At 43.3% G+C, this 22,796-nt stretch overlaps 1 protein-coding gene across 1 annotated transcript in view; it reads left to right on the top strand.

Moving 5' to 3' along the window:
* TESMIN (testis expressed metallothionein like protein) overlaps positions 1–22,796 on the top strand; it is a 39,030-nt gene that overhangs the window by 3,589 nt on the left and 12,645 nt on the right. The window contains exons 2-6 of the mRNA XM_055091670.1: positions 133–291; positions 2,337–2,457; positions 4,287–4,363; positions 8,066–8,157; positions 12,511–12,582. Of these exons, the coding sequence (XP_054947645.1) occupies positions 133–291; positions 2,337–2,457; positions 4,287–4,363; positions 8,066–8,157; positions 12,511–12,582 (521 nt within the window). The remainder of the gene's footprint in view (positions 1–132; positions 292–2,336; positions 2,458–4,286; positions 4,364–8,065; positions 8,158–12,510; positions 12,583–22,796) is intronic.

Raw genomic sequence — 22,796 nt, 5'->3', positions numbered from 1 at the left:
GAAGAGAGGACACTAAGAGTAAGGCTGCTCTTTACTTTAAAAATGTAACTTCTACAAAGAATTTTCTGTATTATGCAACTGTAAAGTACAATGTCTAAAATGTGATTTCTAAAATAACGTTTGCTTTTTTAGGTTGAAATCAAGGAAGCAGGTGGTACTATCACAAGTAACGATCTGGAGGAAGCAACTTTTCAGAACCCTCTGGCCCAGGAGTCCTGTTGCAAGTTCCTAACATCACAAGAAGCAGAGGATGCCTCTGGCTGCTCTCATAAGAAAGACTCTAACCCAATGGTAATTATGCCAAAGAAAATGTGTCTAACGTTATATCAGATGTTTGACCCTTACCATTACTAAGTCAACAGTAATATATTTTCAGTCATTATTTTTCATTCTGTTTACATGTCGTATCAGCATTTTTGGTTGTCTTATCTATGAAAAGAGGGATATAATTAGAGCCTTTCTAATGTTTCTGTCACATCTAAGATTCTCATTTCTACTTGATCTTGGCAAATCAAACAAACATTAGGACACCGCTCTCTTTGTTAAGGAGGGAAGCCATAAGTCACATCAGTCCATGCAGACCCGCGGTTGGCCCAGGAACGGGGCACCTGGCTGAGCTGCATGGTTTGGCATGTTGCTGGGATGGTGAAGCTCCAGTTCTGTGGCTGCAGCACAGAGGCTGCTTTCCCTCCTGCCTGCCTCCAAATTCCTAATACTAACTAACACGCATGTAAGATAGGTAATCAGTAACATTTGTGGTTTATGCGATATTTTTGCATGTTTGTAATTTCATTTAATCCTCTATCAACTCTGTAGGGTACGCATTGTTTTTACCTACGTTTTATGGATAAGAAAACAGAGATGTTACATAGTCTTCTTGTAAGTGGTACGTTGAGGACTCCAGGTCTCGGTGTGGTGAGGACTGGGGAGTGGGGGGAGCTAGGGAATCCAGCCCCAGGCATTCTTTTAGCAGAGTCCGGAGAACCATTTGCCGTCCCCCCATCAGCTCTTTATTCCTATAAAGGAGGCCTTAGCCCTAAGGCATATACTTTAACTAGAAAATACTTGAAAATGAGCTCATCATGAACTTTGGCTTAGCTGTGGCATACACCAGTACTCGCCTCTGTCCATGGTTCTCCTCAGGCCCATGGGTTCTGAGAGCAGAGCTTTTCCAGGACACCTGGAGCAGGTGAGCAGGATGAGAGCTCCTCCAGTTACACCAGCCTCCTGAGTAATGTTAGAATGCTCCCAGGAGGGACAGGGCAGAGCCCAGAATTGTGCAATAGGCAGAGGCCTGGAAAGTCCACTCTGAGCCTTTCCCCACCAGTTTGTGCACCTGTGTGTCTGTGGCTGTAACTTTATCCTCTACATACAAATAAAATTCCAATCAAACATGAATGCTGGCCTCTTATCCAATGTCAGGATGATCTGAAGGTTTGACCCAGTGATCAGCACCTCATTAACGTAGGCTCTGTGTGTGTTATTTTGGTAACATTGATCCTTTATGGTTATTTGGGTTTTCCTGTCTAGGAAACCCAAAGGCAACCTAACAGCAGAAGCCATGGCTTCTCTGGGTATCTGTGGTTTTACCATCAGAATTAGAAGCTATGTGCAAGCAGAAACAGTACCTTCTCTCACCTTCACGTTCAAGCTGTATCGCTGCGGACAGGGCTGACTGGTGTGGTTGACCGGCCAACTCACCCGCCTCACTGAGGACGTATTTATGGTCGGAACCCAACTAGGTGATCTTAGGGTTAACCTTTCTAAACCGCACTTGTAGGAAATGAAATAAGTGGGTATTTAAAAAACACCCTACATGTTAACTAATAACATGTGCATGTGGCAGGAAAAGAACAACTGCCATAAAATTGACGATTATTCTAAGTATCTGGTCAGCTACAGAGATGGAGTCAGGCGGGCAAAGTCCTTCGTATAGTTCACTGGACCTGAATGGGGCCGGGGCTGGATCGGCACACTCTCTCCGTTTACGATGACCACGGAGTACGTGGACAGGTGACGGAAGCTCGGGCTCACAGTCACCTGTTCCCTACCCTAAACCTCATGGGCCAGACACCCGCAGAGAAAGGTGTGAGCAGGAGCTTCTCTTAACACACTAGGCACATCTCACAAGACCTTTCCCAGGGGTTTTGCCCTGTGGTACCTCCAGAGAGCACGTTATTGCAGGGTAGGAAACTGAGAACATGTCTATAGTTTACCGCCCTCCATGAAAACTTAAATTCTGGATTAAAACTGTGTTCTCAGATTTAAGTTTACTTAGGTTCATATTACTGGATATCTTTTGAAAAATGAAACCTGATCATTATTTTTCATTTTAGGTGATATGTCAGTTGAAAGGGGGAACACAAATGCTGTGTATAGACAATTGTGGCACAAGAGAACTAAAAGCACTTCATTTGGTTCCTCAGTATCAAGACCAAAATAATTATCTACAGTCAGGTACAAAGTAAATTAATAGAAAAATATGTCATATATCACATGGAAGTTGGTAAGTGACTATGTTTGGCTTTGTATAGAGAGTAAAAGTGAAATTGCCAGTGAGGCAATCTGGCAGTCCCCATAGCCCATACGAGTGAGCTAAGAATAGAAAAACAGATCTTTAGAGATTAATTTATGTACGTTGTACTGACACTCGCAAGTTCTTGGATAGCTGTCCTCTTCTTCTGCTAGTTGCAGAGAGCTCTGTGATCCTACCAGGTGACTACTTGTACCCATGAGTGCTGTGGCTAGAGGTACCTGGGTTGAAACATCAAGCTTTCGCAGATTGGGCGGCGGGTTGACTGTTCAGATGTGGTAAAACCTGTATACGTTTTAATGTAAACGTTTTCATGTAGTCAGTGAGAACTGCCACTCTGCTTAAATCACCGTAAGTTCTGAAATGACTGTATCAAATTTATCTGCCATTCATTTACTCAGAAACTTCTTTAAACTGGTGCCATAGTAATAAATGATCTATAAGTACTTGATTACCATCAAATGACTTAGGAATGATTAAAGAAAGGCCAAATGACACAGTTTTAGGATTGTGTTTACAAAGGTTAGACACTAATACTTGAAAACTGGGCACCTATGTGTACTGTATGCATAATCGTGTTACTCTAAAGCTTGGCCTAACCAGAGCCTCTCATTATCAGGTGATTCGCGGACCTTGTCAATAATTTAAATCAGTATTACATCCAAATGTCATTTCAACGGGCCTTTGGAGCCCAGGGCAAAAAGAAAGAGTGTGACTCCCATTCCATGCTGGTGGTCTCTTTATCCAGGGACAGGTGACATGCCTTTAAGACATTGACTTTTCTAGGATGCAGAGCGCCTCAGGAGCGCTTCGCTGCACCAGCCGTGGCTCTTCGGGCTCCGCTCCCTGTGGGTCAGAGCTGCATCTGCTCCTCTACAGGCAGCGCAGGGAGCTTTCCCGCTTCCCTTCCTTCTGGAGCACGACAAAATCCTAATGCCTTTAGATCACCCACAGAAGGAAGATTTACGTAATGCTCTCCAAGTCTATTTCCTCGTCATGTCATCATAACCGCCCCCCCAGCCCAGCCTCCCTTGCTTTGCTGTGCACACATTAAATATCACCATAAAATAAATGCATTCTGTTACCGAAGTCTTAAGATAACACCACTCAGAGGATGCACAAGCCTGGGGCAGGAAACGTGTCCAGCTGGTGGGCAGTCAGGAGACCAAGACCCAGTTCTCAGCCACTTTGACTCAACATAGAGCTTCAACAGGGACCTTAGTGTCTCAGGGAGGTTTGGCACGGCACCCTGAGGCCAGAGAAACACCTATCGGTTCCAGTCTTATGTAGTTTGGTCCCAGTAGCCTAGTAAGTATTTACATCCTGATTAGTTAGTAACCATTTGTAGAAGCGTGCAGGTAAATTGAAAATAGTTCATGTTGCGTCCTACAGATGGTGCTGTGCTCTCCTTGAAAATGTGACATATCTAGTGCGTCCCTGGTGAGTTTGGGGCAGCACTGGAGGGCACCTTAACGCACGGTTTGGGAACCTGGGCACTGACAACATTTTTTAGCATAGCTATCCCTGGAAGCTCAAGTGAAGTAGCATTATGACAAAGAAAAAGGGTGTAATAAGTAAAAACAACAACAAAAAAACCCAAAAACATTGACCAGAAAGGTTTTATAGAAAACATAGATAGGATCAAGATAAGTGTCAATGACTTTGCACATGTTAAACTCAGCATACACGATCATTTTTGTACTTTCTTCCATGTGCAAGTGGTATCAATTAATTGTAATTGTCTTCCTTACAGATGTCCCTAAACCTATGACTACTTTAGTAGGAAGATTTTTGCCAGTACCAGCAAATTTAAATCTCATTACACAACAAGTGAGTCATTGTTTTTTTTTTTTTTGCGGTACACGGGCCTCTCACTGTTGTGGCCTCTCCCGTTGCGGAGCACAGGCTCCGGACGCGCAGGCTCAGCAGCCACGGCTCACGGGCCCAGCCGCTCCACGGCGTGTGGGATCTTCCCGGACCGGGGCACGAACCCACGTCCCCTGCATCGGCAGGCGGACTCTCAACCACTGCGCCACCAGGGAAGCCCGAGTCATTGTTTTAATAAAAAAATACAATAGGGCATTATTATCTCTTGAAATAGTGATGGTCAAAGTTTTTATTATTCGGAAAATATAATTTATCCTCCGTTTTACAATCAGCAGTGAAACCAAGTATTCAATACCTTCACTACTGTGTCAGACACTGGGATTAGTGGAGTGAGTCTGAGACCCCATTCTCCGCCAGCCCTGTGAGACTGCCCGGCCCTTTCCTATAGCCTCTGAACCCTGCTTCTGCCCCATTTGCTGAACGTGTCCTTTGCGGTCCTGCCATCCATTAGCATATACCACCCACTTGGTCTAGAATGTCTCTCACCTTCCTCAGTGCTAGGGAAATGCTCTTTAAAAGTTTAAAACGCTTTTATGATTACACCATAATATGCATAGATTAAATATAAGAAAAATGTGCTCTTTTCCTTAAGTCTTGTGTTTTTTTAAATTTTTCAGTTGTGACAGTCTAGGGTTGTATTTTTTAAAATTACTTAATGTATTTATTATTTATTTTTGGCTGCGTTGGGTCTTCGTTCCTTCACTACTGTGTCAGACACTGGGATTAGTGGAGTGAGTCTGAGACCCCATTCTCCGCCAGCCCTGTGAGACTGCCCGGCCCTTTCCTATAGCCTCTGAACCCTGCTTCTGCCCCATTTGCTGAACGTGTCCTTTGCGGTCCTGCCATCCATTAGCATATACCACCCACTTGGTCTAGAATGTCTCTCACCTTCCTCAGTGCTAGGGAAATGCTCTTTAAAAGTTTAAAACGCTTTTATGATTACACCATAATATGCATAGATTAAATATAAGAAAAATGTGCTCCTTTCCTTAAGTCTTGTGTTTTTTTAAATTTTTCAGTTGTGACAGTCTAGGGTTGTATTTTTTAAAATTACTTAATGTATTTATTATTTATTTTTGGCTGCGTTGGGTCTTCGTTGCTGCGCGCGGGCTTTCTCTAGTTGCGGCGAGCGGGGGCTACTCTTCGCTGCAGCGCGCGGGCTTCTCATTGCGGTGGCTCATTGCGCAGAGGTGGCATTTAAAGGCACGAGACTAGAGAGATCTCTGAGGCATTGGGTATAAATAGAGTGAAATATTTGCTGAGTGAGTAAATAAATACTTCTGGAATGATCCATCAGCCGGGAGGGGCGAGGAGTTAATCAGGGCCGGAGATGAGTGTCAGCCTGATGCTATGAGCACCTGATGCAAATCTCTGTTGATGCTGCTCGCAGGCCTCTACCTCCTGGCCTCCTCCACACCACCAGCCTTGTTTGGCTAATGGTTTCAGCCCCAGGCAGCAAGGCACACGTTGGGCTTGCTTTTCTACCCCTGAGCTCGTGCACTGAAAGGCCCCTTTGGACCATAGTCTCCCTCTTTCTGCTCCTCCCCTCTTTTCCTTGGCTGTGATTAGACCGACCTCATTTTGGCTCCCCTGACCTCTTACCCAGTGTGGACCTTGGGGTAATTATTTTAGCAATGCATTTGCTGCAACCCTAGAACCCCTGGCTTCCTTGCCAAACCCCAATTCTGTATATTCTTCAGCGCTTTGCTGCCCAAAGTGCGTGCGGTGTGTGGACCAGAAGCGTGGACATCACCAGGAAGCTTGTTAGAAATGCAGGATCTCGGGCTCCACCCCAGACTCACTGACACAGAATCTGCATTTTAGCAAGAGCCCCAGGTGACGTGACAGGGAAGCACCCTCGTAGGGTTTATTTCTTCCATCCTAGGCAGTTCGACATTGCCAAGGAAAGTCATGGATTCTAGCATAAAGCTGCCCTAGATTTACCACCTATGTAGTACTGAAAAGACATCTCTCTTTCTCTGCTTTACTTTGGGGCTAAATAAGCAAAGGAGAAACAGAGCAATTGTATCTGGTTTATGCAAAGAATTGTCTCAACCCCGAGAACTGTGGAATCCTTTCTTCAAAAGAATGCAAAACTTTGGACTGCCACCTGGAGACGTTGGCCCAATAATTAGGTGTCTGGGTGACTGCAAAGGAAACAGTTGCAGTAACCTGTGAACACTTCCCTTCAGTGAAGTGAGTGAGAGGAGAGCAGAGCCCTCCAGCTCTCGGCCAGACCCAAGAGGGCGGGTCCTGGCGGTGACTCCTCCGTGGGACTCGGGGTTTGGGGTGGGGGGCGGATTTGTAATGAAGGAGTTGGACCCAGAGTGGTTTCTCAGTGTCTTCAGGCCCCAACAGGGATTACACACAATTTAAAAAGAGGCAGAAGAGAGAAAAGAAGGAAGATGAATAAAACGTGTTTTTCTAAGACCATGCTTTTTCTTTCTTTCTTTCTTTCTTTTCTTTTTTGGCCTCACAGCTTGTGGGATCTTAGTTCCCCAACCAGGGATTGAACCCGGGCCCTCGGCAGTGAAAGCGCAGAGTCCTAAGCACTGGACCGCCAGGGAATTCCAAGACTATGCTTCTTAAATAAAGCTTATTTTTTTTTTTTTTTTTGTGGTACGCGGGCCTCACACTGTTGTGGCCTCTCCCGTTGCGGAGCACAGGCTCCGGACGCGCAGGCTCAGCGGCCATGGCTCACGGGCCCAGCCGCTCCGCGGCATGTGGGATCCTCCCAGACCGGGGCGCGAACCCGGTTCCCCTGCATCGGCAGGGGGACGCGCAACCACTGCGCCACCAGGGAAGCTCAATAAAGCTTATTTTTTAATTTCAAGTTTTCAGGGAGGAAGGGACAAGGATAGGATGTTTAACTGTGATACATACAAATAATCTCAAAACCTAAATTTATTCAACACTTTAAATATCTTCAAGCTTCTGATAAGAAGAAAATTAGGTCAGTGTTGATTTTGCTACCCTTTCCTTTCCCTGTGAGCCATGCTAATGGATAATGTAAAGGAAAATGAGAACGGAGAAAGCAAAGGACATGGATAATGCAGAGATTATGACATTGCTTTTGAATTTGTTAAAATTGACTACAAAATTTTTTATGACTAGATGAAAAAGTAATGGTTGCCACTGAGACTTCAGATGTCAAGATCTCTGGTGTTGTACTAAGAATATAATAATAATTAAAGAATATTTTTAGCTTACAGAAATTTGTAGTTGAATTTATTTCACAGTTTGTAGTTCATCAAAATGAAAAAGATGCCCATTGCAATATCGCAGGCCAGCCAACTGACAGCTGTGTGTACTGCTGGCCAGCTTGTGGACGGCCTGGCCCAGAATCCATAGCCCATTTCCGTCTCTGTCCACAGTCAGGGCGTTCTCACCCCAGGGCATCCTTTGGTCAGGTGGGGTAAGTTGACTGGGCTGGGCTCCTCCCACTTCTGCTGAAAAGCCTCGGCTGGAACCTGCTCAGGTGTTAGCAGAATCATGCTGGTAATAAGGCCTGGATGAATGTAAAGGGATAGTGATGTAAACCTCCAGAAGAAAAAGAATCATTTTTATCTGTACCTAGGGGCTGACGGGAATAAACTTTCAAAATGTATACTAATTCAAATTATGCTTGCCTTTGACTTTACACAGCTTGATAATGGAGCCTTACCATCCGTAGTCAACGGGTCTGCTTTCCCTTTGGGATCAACTCTTCCAGGACCACCAAAAATAACTTTGGCTAGGTAAGGATTAAAAGCAATCAACTGTCACTTACTTTAATGTAAGAGTTTAAGAGGCTCTTGGGTACATTTGTGATTTTTTTCCTGAGTTTTAAAATTAGCTTTACCTGCAAACCTTTATGACTTCTAAAACATGTTTATATTCAGCAGTGCACTAACAGTGTTTCTGTGCGTGTCTAGTTTGTGGTTGCTGGAAAGACTGGTCTGTAACCTCCATTTGCTTCCACTCTCCGTCCACCATCCGCTGTCAGTGTTTCAGAGGCTTGCTGCCGTTCCTAGCTCTGCCTTGAGTTCACGTTGATTTAAACTTAGCTGCTCTGTTTCTTTTTTGCTGTCATCAACATAAGTAATGGTGTGGCAGTCACTTAATGTCACTTAATGTCGACGGCAGTCTTTATGTGCCTTTATGGCTGCCTCTGCCCGCTGCCTTCCCTGTTCTGTCAGTTCACGTTCAATGGCAGGGGCCGAGGCACACGGTCTCCAGGTGGACGTGGCTGCGCTTATCTGGGGCCTCGTCTTGCCATTTTAAAGTCATGTCTATAATTGTAACTAATTAAACTACCAAGCTGGTCGAAACTCTTTGTCGAGTTAACGAGTAACATTCATGTGCTATTAGTAGACGGGGCAGCCCTTTCTGTTCACGGAACCCTTTAGCTGGTGACGGCGATCGGTCTCTTCCTGCCTTCCGAAGTTTTGGGGCACACAGCCTAATGCAGATGTACATCTGAGGACCCGAAAGAAATCAGGGCAGGCAATTTAGGAAGCGTAGACTGTAGCCTCCAGAGCCTCCGGGCTCCTGAAGTGTCTACCGTCAGGCACGTCTTCACTGTGGCGCTGGTGAGCGTGAGGAGAGCCCCCCGGGGCAGTGCGAGAGGCTTAGGTGTTCTGGAGACTTGCTGGGGTTCAGTCAGCACTTCGCCTCTGCGTCGTCGCTCAGGTGTCGGCTGCTCACGTGGTTTGCTGCTTCGGCCTTAGCTGTTGGCTGTGGAGCTGGTTGGTGACTCTCACCTAATTGATGGACTAAGACTGTAGGAGCCGTTCGCCCGGCTCCACTCCCGGCGCCGTGGGTCAGCGAGGGGGTGGTTGCTGTCGCTGTGATTGGCTCTGTAATCATGGCTCTTAACGTGTCTGGACAAAACAGCTATGTGGACAACCTCTAGATTCTGCTGTATGTAATACTGCCAGCACAGTATTACACCATATACCCAGGACGGTACGATCCTGAAGATACTCACTGTATCTTTCTTGTAATCTGGGAGCATATGGCCAACAGTATTGCACCACTGTGTGCTTTAGCATGTCTAGCACATTCAAGGGAATTTGGTGTTTCTAACACTTGAGTTCAAGTGTGTGCTCTCAGAGCTACAGCACCATTTGAGGCTTCTCTGTGTTGCAGCCGATACGCGTTTCCACAGAGGAGCAGTAGTGAGGAAGTCACCACCGCAGTGTATTTCTCCTTTTCCCACCCTCCCCCTGCCTTCTTCCCAGTCTCAGCTAGGTTTTCTCTAGTGTGAAGGAATTATGCAGGTCATAAAATATTTTTCTATTATAAATGATGTGCCAGGAACAACATGAGCTTTGTTTTTGTATTTTTTTGCCGCAAATAATTACTTGATTTGATGTTTCGCCACTGAGTCAGCCAGATGATTTTTATCTCAACATCCATAGTACTGACGGTGTACTGGAATCTCTACCAATTTATTATTTGTGGTGAGGGAGCTGTCAGAAAACTGTTTGCTGGCTGTTTCATTCTGTATGAGTTCCCAACCACAACTAATTTGCTAGACCTCTTTATCTCTTTAGATGCTTTGTTAGACTTTTTTTTTTTTTTTTAAACTTCCACGAGATAAGAGGGTCAAGCTAGGTTTGAAGACATCAGAAAGGAAATTCTGTCAGCCCAATACTGTTTAAACGTTCTAAAATAGTAGATGACATAGAAGCAGGCCAGCTTGGGCCCTACGGCCAGCAGTCCATATGGGTGAATTCACCCAATCGTCATTCTTTAGGGATAGGTGGTGAACTGGCTAACTTATTAACTACCTTATCATATGAATAAAAATTCACGTCGTGTCACTCTGCATAGCTTTAATAATCTGATTATCAGTCAGGCGTTAATGTGAATTTTGTTACATCATTGATGCCTTTATTTTTGGTGACATAATGAACATTATAATACTCAAGAGTCCGCTTCTCTGGAAATTTTTTCTTAAAGATGAGGTCATATCTCAACTGTGGTACAGTTTATTTATAGTGCTTTCCTGAGGCAGAGTTGTCCAGATCTCTTCTAACCCTTTACTCTTCAGATTGGCAAAAAGAGTAGTCAAACGTTATTAGAGCCATGGAAGTGTTTTCCCAGTTTAGTCCATTACAAGGAACTTGTCCCTTTACTGTCCCCTCAGGCGCTCTTGCTCATCCCTGATGCGGTGTCTTTGCTCGTGCTGTTATTTCAACTGAAACATCCTTTTGTTGAATAACAAAACCTTCACACCCTTGAAAGTCAATGTCAAGTTCTACTTCTTTCAGAAGTAGTTTGTTTTGTTTTTACATCTCTATTAAACTGCCCCTGAATTTTATGTCATTTACAATCAGTATCATATAATTTGATAGTTGATTATATAATATCGTCTGTTCTCTAATTTTTCAATTATATCATCTCATGTCCCAAATTATTTGGTGGATTCCTCTAGAACAGGCACTGTAAATTTAAAAATATATATATATTTTGGTGTTCCCCTGAAGCTCTTATGACAGTCCTGGCCACATGGTGATCTCTTAGTCAGTGCCTGTTGGCATCTTCCTGACACTGTAGATACTCAGTGAATTGTCCTCTCTGCTTGCACAATTGTGGCAGGTCCCCACTGGAGTGTCTCCATGGACCTCCACCTCATTTTTAAAGGAAAGAGTTTTGGTTCCTCTGGACAGGTGCCAGGCCACCCCGTGCCCCATTTTAGAGGCAGGGCTGAGGGCAAGAGCGGTGAAGTCTGTGCGCATGTCCCCTACCCCTGAACGGCCCATGTGTGATCCAGGGTGGGTGGGCCAGGAGCAGTGTAGCCAGATCTGCCACCTCCAGGCACCCATGAGAATAGAAGGCTGCAACTCTCCTCTCTATAAAGGAGAAAACTAGACTAGACAAAGAATAAATAAATTAATTAATTAATATAGCATTCAGTGACATAGTATGGGGACATTATTTTAAAACAAGAGACATCTCCAGAAGAAGTAACACTTAGCAGCTCACCCAGGAGTCAGTTACCATTTGCTGTTTCAAATGAGGGAGGACGGGGTCACGGAACAGAAGCAGAGCCGGTGAGAAGAGTGGCGGAGCCCTGATGAATGAAGCAGCCAGAGCAGAGGGGAGGGTGGGCTGAGCTGAGGCTTAGACTGACCTCGGCCCCGACTGGAGACGGTTGTGTTTGTGTGGGCACGGAGCACAGGCCGAGGGTAGTTCCCGTGCTCTGTGGGGTGGCAGGGGACTGTCAGCAAGCCCTGTGTGTGCCAAGTACTGTAGCAGCTCACGTAGCAAACCCGAGACCAGGATGTGTCCCTGCCCGGAAGCAGCCAGCAGTTGCAGAGGCGAAGCCTGCACACGCAGTCTCGGGGAGCAGGTGGCCGAACTCGAGGGAGTGTGTGTGACCCCAGTCACAGCCGGGGTTTCGGCACATGTGCTCCTCCTCGTCCCCAGGATCTACCCACCGTCTCACATGGCCAACATCCCGAGTTCCCTCAGGGAGCAACATTTCTAAGCAGCACTTGGGAACTTGTCCCGATTTCTTAACCCATAGCCGCCTCTCGGGTTTAGCAGCGTCCAGCGCACATTCGTCTCTCCTCCTCCTTTGCCCTTGGAGATGGCTTCTAGGCTAATCCCCAAAGGAACGGTGAGGAGGGAGGTCCCCAATGCCCACCTGATACGTTCAAAACACGCTTTGATACTGGTGGTAATACTAGTTGGACAGCTCTAACCATGCGAACAGTCGTTTATCTGTTAGTCTTTAATTCATACTTTTCATTAGAGTTCTGATTTTGGAAAATACAGAAAATAAAAATAAAAAGAGCTATTTGGTGTGGGGAGCCACACACAGTAGAGGTTTAAACAGATCAGTGGAAGAAACTCGGGGAAGGCTTCTTGGGGAGCAGACAGCGATAGGGTCCCTGGACGTGCAGCTGGACCTGGCCAGGCTCGCTCCCCCACGCGTGAATGTGCGCACCACGCCCCCTCATGATCAGGCACCGATAAATAACACCTATAACTCTCTGGTGTTGAGATTTTCAGTATTCGTTCAAAAACACCAGATGCTTAGCTAATTCTCTTTTTAAAGAGTAACGATCTGAATACATTTTCTTTTTTAATCTTTATAGAGTAACTGTTAGTTCATGGGACACAAAGTCTAAAAAGCCATGTAACTGTACCAAATCCCAGTGTCTGAAATTGTAAGTAATCACAAATCCTTCATTATTAAATAGAAATAAGGTCGTTTAGAAGTCAGTAAGCAGAGCAGAGTCCAGACAGACCTGAATGGCTAGTAGCATATAGGTTACAGTTAAGACTCAACAGCTGCGTCCTGACACTCCTTGTAAACCAGAGCAACAAGAAGCCACACTTTCTGCATAAACCTGGTTGGGATCTCTTGGTGTTATCTTGACCAACTAACCTAGGAAAGGACCTCAAGTGGTGTGATTTTCTTGGATTTTGGTTTACATTGTCTAGCCCCCCAGACAAGTGCTAAACACGGCATCCTTGTTGAGCATTAACTGTAACATTTCCACCTCCTAGTTTTTAAAAGTTTGATGAATTGGTTTACTCTATATTGAATTCTTCTTAGAAACATTCTCCCCCAGGGATGCCAGCTCCCGGGAGGCTCGCTCAGCGGGGTGGTAGGGCAGGTTGTGAAGCAGAATCACGGGCCGGGGTGGATGGTGTGGCTGAAATAGGAAGCGGACCGGCCACCCCGACTGACGGCACCGTGCGCTCGAGCCCCGTCCCCACCCTGTCACGTGGAGACTCTCACTGGTGTGGTCTGCCGCTCTCAGCCTCTGCTCTGGGCTGCTGCTCTCTGCCCTGAGTGCCTGCCTAGCTTTGTTACGTGATGGAAGGGGAGATGCCGCCTCGCCCGATGTCTAACGACCCTAACCACCATCTCCATGTGATGTTTCCGTTGCAGAGCTTCTGCTGAAGTCACTGAGAGCTCCAGTGATGGGACGGTGATATGGGGGTGCAGACGTGGGTAAAAATCCAGAAGCCCGTGAAACTTGGTTCACAAACCAAAACGGAAAAAAAATCTGATTTTTTAAAGTTAATGTTGAAATCTAGGGTTGACTGTGAATACTGAGTTGTCATTGGTTTAGTCTGTGAATGCGAGGCCTATACCTGTCTGAACGTTGGAAACGCCTCGAGACCACTGATCAGGAGCCCTAAAAATGCAGCTGGGTGAGGAGGAAGGAGAGCAGAGGGCAAAGCCCGGACCATGTGACACTGTCAAGCCGGAGTGGCCGGCCCAGATGGAGCTTCTGATGCGATGGAGGACGAGGTGGTAGAGTCTAGAGTGGACAGAGCCAGGGGTGGGCGTGGCTTCCTGTGGACAGGGGCTGCCAAGCTGCTGGCTGGGTTGGCGACTGGGGAGCCTGCGAATAACCCATGAGCAAGGTGGAGACTATGACCGGGGACAGAGTGAGGTAACTCTTAAGGGCGTGGAGATAAGATGAGTCTCCAGGAAGGGTTTAACTTATTGATTACCTCATAATGGAAAAGCCGAAGAAAGAGCTTCCTGCCTAGAGGCAGCTTTCCAGATTAATCGGTGACTGACACACTAAAGAAAGAGGGGGCTTGGTCAGCACTGGGACAAAGGAAAAGGAGGCTCAGAGCAGTTTCCAGTGCTGTCCAGGGAAGGGAGGCACTGTCGCTGGGGGCCGCGGGCACGGCCTTCTCCAGAGAAGTGCTGTGTGCCGTGTGCCGGGGGCTTGCACCCTCCCGTTGTGCCCCGTGACTCTGCACCTCTAACTGTTACCACACTCAGCGCTGGCCGTTTAGCTTCCTCAGTAGCTCCATCCCGAGAAGCAGGGGGCCCTGGGCAGAGGCTGCAAACGTTATGGGCACCGGAGGGGATGTTATTTCCACCATAAATTAACACACAGCATTCTGAGCAGTGCATCGTGGTTTGGTTGGTATCAGTCTGTCACTGAGAAACCGATTATCTCTGGAAATACTGCTTTTGGAAAGGCCAAGGAACGGGCAAATGTACCCCCGCGGAGCTTCTTGGAGAGACCCGTGAACTGGTGCTGGTGGCAACACCACTCTGTCTCTCAGTGTGCCACAGGCACTCGCACTGGAGCAAGTCAGGGGTGGGTTCACCGTTGCCTGCTTCACTAGCAAGCTTCACCACCGGCTCCCTTTAGCTTTTTACTCCCCGCAGCTAAGCCACGTTCAAGGCAACGGAATCTAATTTTCTCGGAGTGCATTTGTCCTACTTTATTTGGGAGTCTCTCCTGGATAAAGGTTAAGAGTGATTACTACTAATTGGCCATTAATAAAGAGAAAACCACATTATTGTATTTTTTAAAAATCAAAGCGATACATACACGTGGGTAAAAATCAGTGACTATATCTGATTATGATGGAAAGTCCTAGTACCCTGCTCCACCTCTCCCTACTCTCTAGACTCCTCCCCAGAAGCTACCATTTTAGTGACTTCTGTTTTCAGGCTTTCTGAAGTTTGCTTCCACGTCTGGAAAGGTTATCTATTGCCTTCTTGCGGTGGGAGAGGAGGGGCCCACTCTGCACTCGTCCCCCTTTGCTAGAGCCGCCCTTTGCAGTGCCTTTGCTCATTACCCTCGAAACCTGAAAGCCTGTGCTCCAGCCTCTTGCTGCTGTTGTTCCATTAGCCATAAAGAGCTGAGAATTGTTTTTAAATGATAAAGTTAATCTGTATAATTAAAATGGTGTTGATGTAAACTTAATTAAAAGGTAGATAAATGTCTTGTGATTATTTTATTGAAAATTTATCGATTATTAAAAATTGATTTTATAAGTAGTTCATGTCTACCTTTCCATCACTGTGGGAAATGATTTTCTTAATAATTTTTATGCATTTTAAACATTGATTTACTGCATCATGATTAGGTTATTAAAACACTGATTGTAACCCACTTTTGTATCAGGATGTTTTTTGATGCAGGCAGTGACATGTGTTAAATTCTGAACCTTTGGACAATAATTTCATAGAGTGAGAAGGAACCCTCTGCAGTGGAGTGGAGAAAGGGCTCTTCTCTTTCACGAGCATGCTGAAGGAAGGATTTGGCTTTATGTTATGAGCATAGGGTTTTTCCATGGCAGTTTTAATTAGCCCTTTCATGAATCAACTTTAAACAAATCCAAACTCAATTTTTTAAGCATCTTCCATTCCAACTCAATTTTTGCTGAGATACTGGGTGGGACTTGTTGGGAGCAGTTATACTATCTAATTTTTCACCCTAATCAAATCTAAATCAAGATTTTAATCATAGATTGGGTAGTCTCCAATATTCCTTCTTCAAATGGCCTTTTGCCTCTGGTTAATTGGATTAATTAATTAACTAGAATTAATTAACCAGAATTCTGTGGAGTAGAAGGTCAAATCTGGATGGTCATTTTTTATAGTCTCTTGTTCCTTACTTATACTTTTGTCCCTTCTTTTATATTTTAGAATAATAAATACTTAATTTATATTCTATAGCTTATAATTCTAATATTAAAGTGTCTACTTATCTGATTCTGGTGTTTGTTTCTTCTCTTGGTTTTTCACTCATTGTGGCTTATTACCTCATGTATTTTGTGATTTTCTCTGTGTGTGTGTGTGTGTGTGTGTGTGTGCGCGCGCGCGCGTGCACGTGTGCGTGAGAGAGAGAGAGAGAATTATAATCATTGGAACTTTGTATGTGGGAATTCTTTGAGGTTGGCTTGAGAGTGCATTTCTTCAGAGAAAGTTTGAGTTTGTTTCTGCTTGGGACTTGGTGGCCCTTTCAATTTGGACAACCTAAAATTTTTGGCTAAGATTTTTTTTTTTTTTTTAGGCCACACAGTTAATATGAATTCAGGTCTCAAACCCAAGTGAGCCCCCTCCTCTCAAGCCAATGCCCGCATGCATTTTTCTTGCCCTTTCTTTTGCAGGGCATTTTTCCTAGTTCATTCTTCCACTGGGTACAGACCTTCTACTGTTCCAGCTTTATGTGTAGATCTCGGAGCTGATCCCATGCCTTGAGCATTAATGTATGTAAATATATTAAATATATGTAAACACATGTGTTAGTGTATAAAGCACTTAGAGCAATGCCTGGCATATTGTAAATGCTCTGTTTGCCATTATTATGGTTGTTGTTGTCCCCCCGACCTTCCTCCCTGTAATAGTTAAAACCAAAGCCTTTGGTTGTTGGGATCAGCAGAGCCCTAAGATAGCTGCAGGCTTCAGTTTTAGCTTACCCCGCTGAGTTTTTGCTTCTCTTTCATTTTCTGGTCTCTGAGGCATTTCTTTAATTTTTTTTACCAGCTCAAATATGCATCTAAAACGTTTCAAATATTTATTCCAATGTTTTAAAGTGTTCCTAGCTGGGGATTTGTCAGGATGCCAATGAATGAAGAATGAGTTTCGAATATATATCATCTCAAATCCTTTCAAACACTACAGCTAAAATTCTAGGATACAGTGTGCTTGTGAGAAGTGGCTGTACCACGGGCTATCTCAGGTATTTTCTTGACAGTATTATCACCTTCTCGTTAAGTGACGGAGTAAGATTACCCACAGAGTGCTGGAATGTTGCCAGCCTGCCAGCACTGAAACCGTCTGTACCTCAAGGACAGCATCTTCAACAGATGGTGCTCACTTGGTGTTTCACAGCCAAGAGAGGGACCACCGAACCTCAAGTGATAGCTGTAGATGTGGTTTCCTGGGCAATGGTGAGAGTAGACTGAAGAAGGGGGACAATACAAATACCTTGTACGAGAATACCTAGACTGCAGATGGCACCGGTGACAAAGCGTGAACTCACAGGAATGAGGCATGCCCTGAAAGACCACCATCCACTCTCATTCATCAAACTGCAGGCAGTCAGATTTTCTTCCACTGAAGACTTAGAACCCTTACCTCTGTCTTGACTGACCCACCAAGAGGGGGAGCCTGAGACCAGAGAGGGTGATGATTTTCCAGCTCTCTTCTCGTGGCTGCCACTATCGCTGTTACCAATGGGAGCAGACCAGTCTGAGTCTACTAGGAGAGGAAAGCGATTTTGCATGGAGGGGAAGCCCACATAAGTAGTAGAAGGGAGTGGAAGTTTGGCTGGGGGCCAAGGTGTATATCCTGGCCCTAGACATGGGTTTTCAACCCTGTCTGACCCTCATTCTAACCCCAAGAGAGAGCACGACCGTAAGTCTTATGACAAGGAGGACTGTGTCTTATTTACAGCTGTATCACCAGTGTCTAGCAAGAGGTCGATGTCTACTGGGCCCTCAATACTTACGGCTGAAGGTGAGCAGTGACTTTTGATGAACAGAAGTTTTAAATTTAATGTAGTCAAAATTATCACGTGTCTTTATTAGTTTTTTTTACGTCTATTATTATTGCCTTTTTGTGCCCTGTTTAAGAGATCTGTCCGTATCCCAAGGTTACACAGATGTGCCATTAGACTATCTCTAAAAGTTTTAAAGGTTTGCTTTTTGTCATTGGGACCTTAATGCACCTGAAATTGATTTTTCTGAGTGGCATTAGGTAGGAATCTATTTTTTTCCATAGGTACAATTAATTTTCTAGCACCATTTATTGCAAAACCGTAATATGGTCCCCCATGATCTGCAATGTGTTCCCTGTCAGCTGTCAAGGTTTGAAGTACACATGTGGGTCTGGTTCTAGGTTCTTAATCCTGCTCCTTGCATGGATCCCGCTTCTTAGTTGTAATGATTCACCTGTGAATTTCCTTCACCTCTGTATTTAAACAGTCATCTTGCCTGCAAAGAAGGACCATGGTATTTCTCCTATCTCATCCTTTTCCTTGCCTTATAGCCTTAGCTGGGACCTCAGTGCAGTGATGAAGAGAAGTGCTGGTGCTGGCATCGCCTTGCTCCTGATTTTAATAGAAACACTTCTAAAATTCCCTTACCCTGCCCGAAATAAGATATTTGCTGTAGGTTTTTGAAAGATGCTCTCTAGTAGGTAGAAGTCATGCTTAGACACTATTTCAAAGACTCTAAATGACAACCATTTCAGGGCTCTGGGGCAGCTGATCGGTATCAGTGTCTCCACCTCCTTTATCAGCTGCTCTGCCATCCTCAGGTGAGTGGTTCGGTTCTGTGGGCTAAGAAGGCTGCCCCAGCTGCCACCCTCACATTTGCATTCCACCCACTGGGGAAGAAGAAGAGGAGGGCGAAGGCACACTCCTTACCTTCCAAGGCATAACCAGAAACTGCCACAGTCACTTCCACTCGTATCCCTTTCGCCAGAACCTAGTCATGTGGTCAGACCATACCGGGTAGGAAGCTGGGAAGTGGAGTGGAAATTGAGCGGAGTTGACCACATGCTCAACCAGAGTTGCTGTCAAGGGGCAGAGTAAGGGGAGGGTGGGTCCTTCTCTGCCACACGCCCACTTCGAGCTAAGAAGTGTCGTCCTTCTATGCCTGGTTTCCTAAGAGGTTTTCTTTGAAAATTCTTATTATAAAGGAGTGGTGATTTTATCGAAGCCTTTTTGCCTGCATTCATTGAAATGATCAGATTGTTTTCCTCTTTTAATCTTACAGTTTGATCTATTACAACGTTTTCTAATGGTCATCCACCCTTGTAGACCAGGGATTAAACCCAATTTGATCATGATGTACTAATTTTATCTTTTGTATGTACTGCAAGATTTAGTTTTCAATATTTTGCTTAGGATTTTTGTATCTTTTTCATGAGTGAGATAGATCTGTAATTTTCCTTTCTCATATTTTCTTTGTTTGGTTTTTGTTTTAGTGCTGAATTGCCTAATAAAATGCATTAGCAGTCTTGCCCATTCCCACTGGACCCTCTTCTTTTTCTCTAGCCTCTGAAAAAGTTTGGGCAAAGTAGAACTTATTAGTTCTTTGAAGTTGGATTAAACTTTGTGCGTTAAGCTTTCTGGGCTGGCGTCTTTGGGGGCTGGAGTGGAGGTATGAGATGGATTACTCATTCACTTTATTTAGTACTTATTGCTCTCTCTAAGTTTGTGTTTCTTTTTGAGTTCATTTTGTTATTTTATTTTTTCTTGAAAATTGTTGATTTCTTTAAATTTTCAAGTCTATTAATATATCCCTGTTCATATATTCTTTTATTATTTTAAAAATTATCTCTGTATCTGTAGTTATAGCCTTTAAATTTTTCTAATTTAAATTTCTGCTATTGTTTATTTGTACCTTTTCTCCTCCTCAGTCAGTCTCATGAGAGGTTTGTCTGTTCTGTCAGTCATTTCAGAGCACCAACTTTTGGTTTTATTGATTTTCTTGCTAGTCTTTCTGTTTCCCATTTCAGAAATATAGTAAATTTTACTCTTTACTATTTTCTCCCTCGTACCTTTATTATTTTACTCTCGTGTTTTGCTAGCTTTTTGTGTTAAATGCTTATTTATTTCCAATCTTTTTTGATTTTTGAGGAAATGCATTTAAAAGTATAAATTGCCTGTAGGTACTGCTTTGCTACATCCTCCAAGAGTTAGGTGCTACTTTCATTGTCATTCACTCAAAATATTTTGTAATTTTCATTATAATGTTCTCTTCACCTCATGACTTATTTAGGTGTACATTTCAAAGTATCCAGATATGTATGTATGCATATATGTGTATGTATATATATTTTTTAAGCAACATTTTTGTTGTTAATTTTTATGTTTAATTATAATGTGTTAAGATAATATGGTCTCTATGATATCAATGCTTTGAAATTAATGAAGACTTCCTTATGACTTAATGTTTGATCGATTTTTAAAATATTCTATATTAACTTAAAAATGTATATTCTCTATTTGTTAGATACATTTACTATCCATTAGCTCCAGTCTGTTAATTTTGTTTTTTAAATCTGCTAAATGCTTATTAAATTTTGTGTGATTTATCTGTTTTTGATAAAAGTGCATTAAGACCTCTCACTGTGATTGTGAATTTGCTTATTTTTCCCTTATAATTCCATTTTGGTTTGTATATTTTGAGTCTATAGTGAAGGGTTATACAAATTCATGATTGTTATATCTTTTTTGTGAATTATTCCATCAACTGTTAAATATGTCTCTGTAACCTATTGCTTTTTGCTTTATATTTGGGTTTTTTTGGTTTCATATTAATGTCGCTATACCGCATTTTCTTTGGTTAGTATTAGCAGGTTGTGCTCCTAACATCCCTTTATGCTCATACTTTCTGTGTGGTAGTTATGTTTTAGGTGTGTCTCCTGTAATCTAAATATAGTTGGCTTTTTAAAAAGCAAATCTAATAATCCATGTTTTAATAGACTTTTAAAATCCATTTGCATTCTTTGTCTCATTATTGGTATACGTGGAATTATTTGTACCACCTTTTTTTGAAGGCTGTTTTTTTTAACATCTTTATTGGAGTGTAAATGCTTTACAATGGTGTGTTAGTTTCTGCTTTATAACGAAGTGAATCAGCTACACATATACATATATCCCCGTATCTCCTCCCTCTTGCGTCTCCCTCTGAAGTCTTAAAATTTATTTATTGAAGTTCTTTTCTTTCCCCAGTAAAATGGCAGCATTTCATACATGCTCTCTGCACCTCGCTTTTTTTAAATCGTGGTAAAATATGCAAAACATAAAATTTACCATTTTAACCATTTTTAAATGTATAATTCAGTGACATTAATTACAGTCATGATGCTGTGCAACCATCACCATTGTCCGTTTCCAGAACCTTTTCATCATCCCAAATAGAAACTCTGTACACATTAAGTAGCTTTCCATTACCCCCTTGCCCCAACCCCTGGTAACCTCTGTTCTACTTTCTGTCTCTTAGTTTTCATATACCAGGCACCTCATGTAAGTGGTATCATACAATATTTGTCCTTTTGAGTCTGGCTTCTTTCACTAACATGATGTTTTCAGGGTTCATCCATGTTGTAGCATGTATCAGTACTTTATTTTTTTTCAGGCTGAATAATATTCCACTGTATGTACAGACCACGTGTGTTTATCCATTCATCTGTTGATGGACACTTGGGTTGTTTCTACCTTTTGACTGTTGTGAATAATGCTGCCTATGAACATGGGTGTGCAAGTATCTGCTTGAGTCCCTGCTTTCATTTCTTTTGGGTGTATACCTAGAAGTGGAATTGCCAGATTATATGGTAATTCTATGTTTAACTTTTTCAGGAAACACCTTACGGGGTTTTCACAGTGACTGCACCGTTTTACATTCCCACCAGAAATACACAATACCACTTTTGTGTTTTCTGATTACTGCTTTTTCTTTGCTTCTTTTTGCCTGATATATGTTTTAGGAAATTAGCACTAATGGCAAAGTGGAGGAAGTTGAAAGTTAGGAGGCTATCACAACAGTATAGACAAAAGATGATGATGACCTGAACTAGGGCAGAGATGGTAGCAACGAAGAAAAAGTCCACAGATTTAAGAGACATTTCAAACATACGCACTGTAGCATTTTTTCCACTCATCATTTATTCATTCCACAAAGTATTTTTGAATGCCTGTGATTTCAGGAATAGGGAAGACAAAAAAGAGCAAGATAGTTATGGTCCCTGCCCTCTTAGCACTCACAGTCCAGTGGGGGAGACAGACATGAATAAAACAATCACACACGTGGAGGTCATGGTAGAAAGGAGCAGCAATGGGCAGAGGGCGACAGGGGGAGCTGACCAGGTATGACAGACAGGAAAGCTTCCCAGAGGACAAGAGGGGTATCGGATGAGGGGGCAGAGGTAGATTGAAAGTGGGTTGTTAAGAGTGTTCTAGGCAGAGGAAACAGCAGGTGCAAAGGCCCCGTGGCGAGAGAGAGCGGGTACACGGTTCTCGGAACAGAAAGGAGGCCAGAGCCACTTGTGTAGTATTGTTCATTATTCCAAAATATATAAAATAATCTGAATGTTCAGTATAAGGGGAATTATTAACTAAATTATGATGCCACTATAGAATGGGGTATTGTTCAGTCATTAAAATGGCATGTAAATCTATTTACGTGTAATATTAACACTCATAACATTATATTGATAAGTAATGAAAGCAAGCTGTCACATTGATTACTGACATTGATACATAATAAAAGTACATTGAAACAGTGTATAGAATATGATCTTTTTTATATATTATATGTAACCAAACAACATGTATTTATTTTAATATGTATAGTTTTACAGAAAAACTCTGAAATATATTTGCCAAATGATCATCTCTAGGGAGTGGGATTCTGGGTGATTGTAATTTTTCCTTTTTGCTTATTTACATTTTTTAAAACTACAACAAATGTGATTTACTTGTATCAAGAATAAAATTAGCAAAGGCATTTCTGAGCCAGAATCAGTAGACTTGGTATGTGAGAAAAGAGAGAAAGGTAATCGTCAGAAATGACTCAGGGGTCATGTTACTGGATGGATGGACACCATGAATGCAGACAGAGACTACAGAGTGAGCACAGTGAGGGCTGAAGGTGAAGG

This window comes from Physeter macrocephalus, chromosome 16, assembly GCF_002837175.3.
Source record: "Physeter macrocephalus isolate SW-GA chromosome 16, ASM283717v5, whole genome shotgun sequence".
Classification (NCBI taxonomy): domain Eukaryota; kingdom Metazoa; phylum Chordata; class Mammalia; order Artiodactyla; family Physeteridae; genus Physeter; species Physeter macrocephalus.
This window is presented reverse-complemented; position numbering and strand designations above follow the sequence as displayed.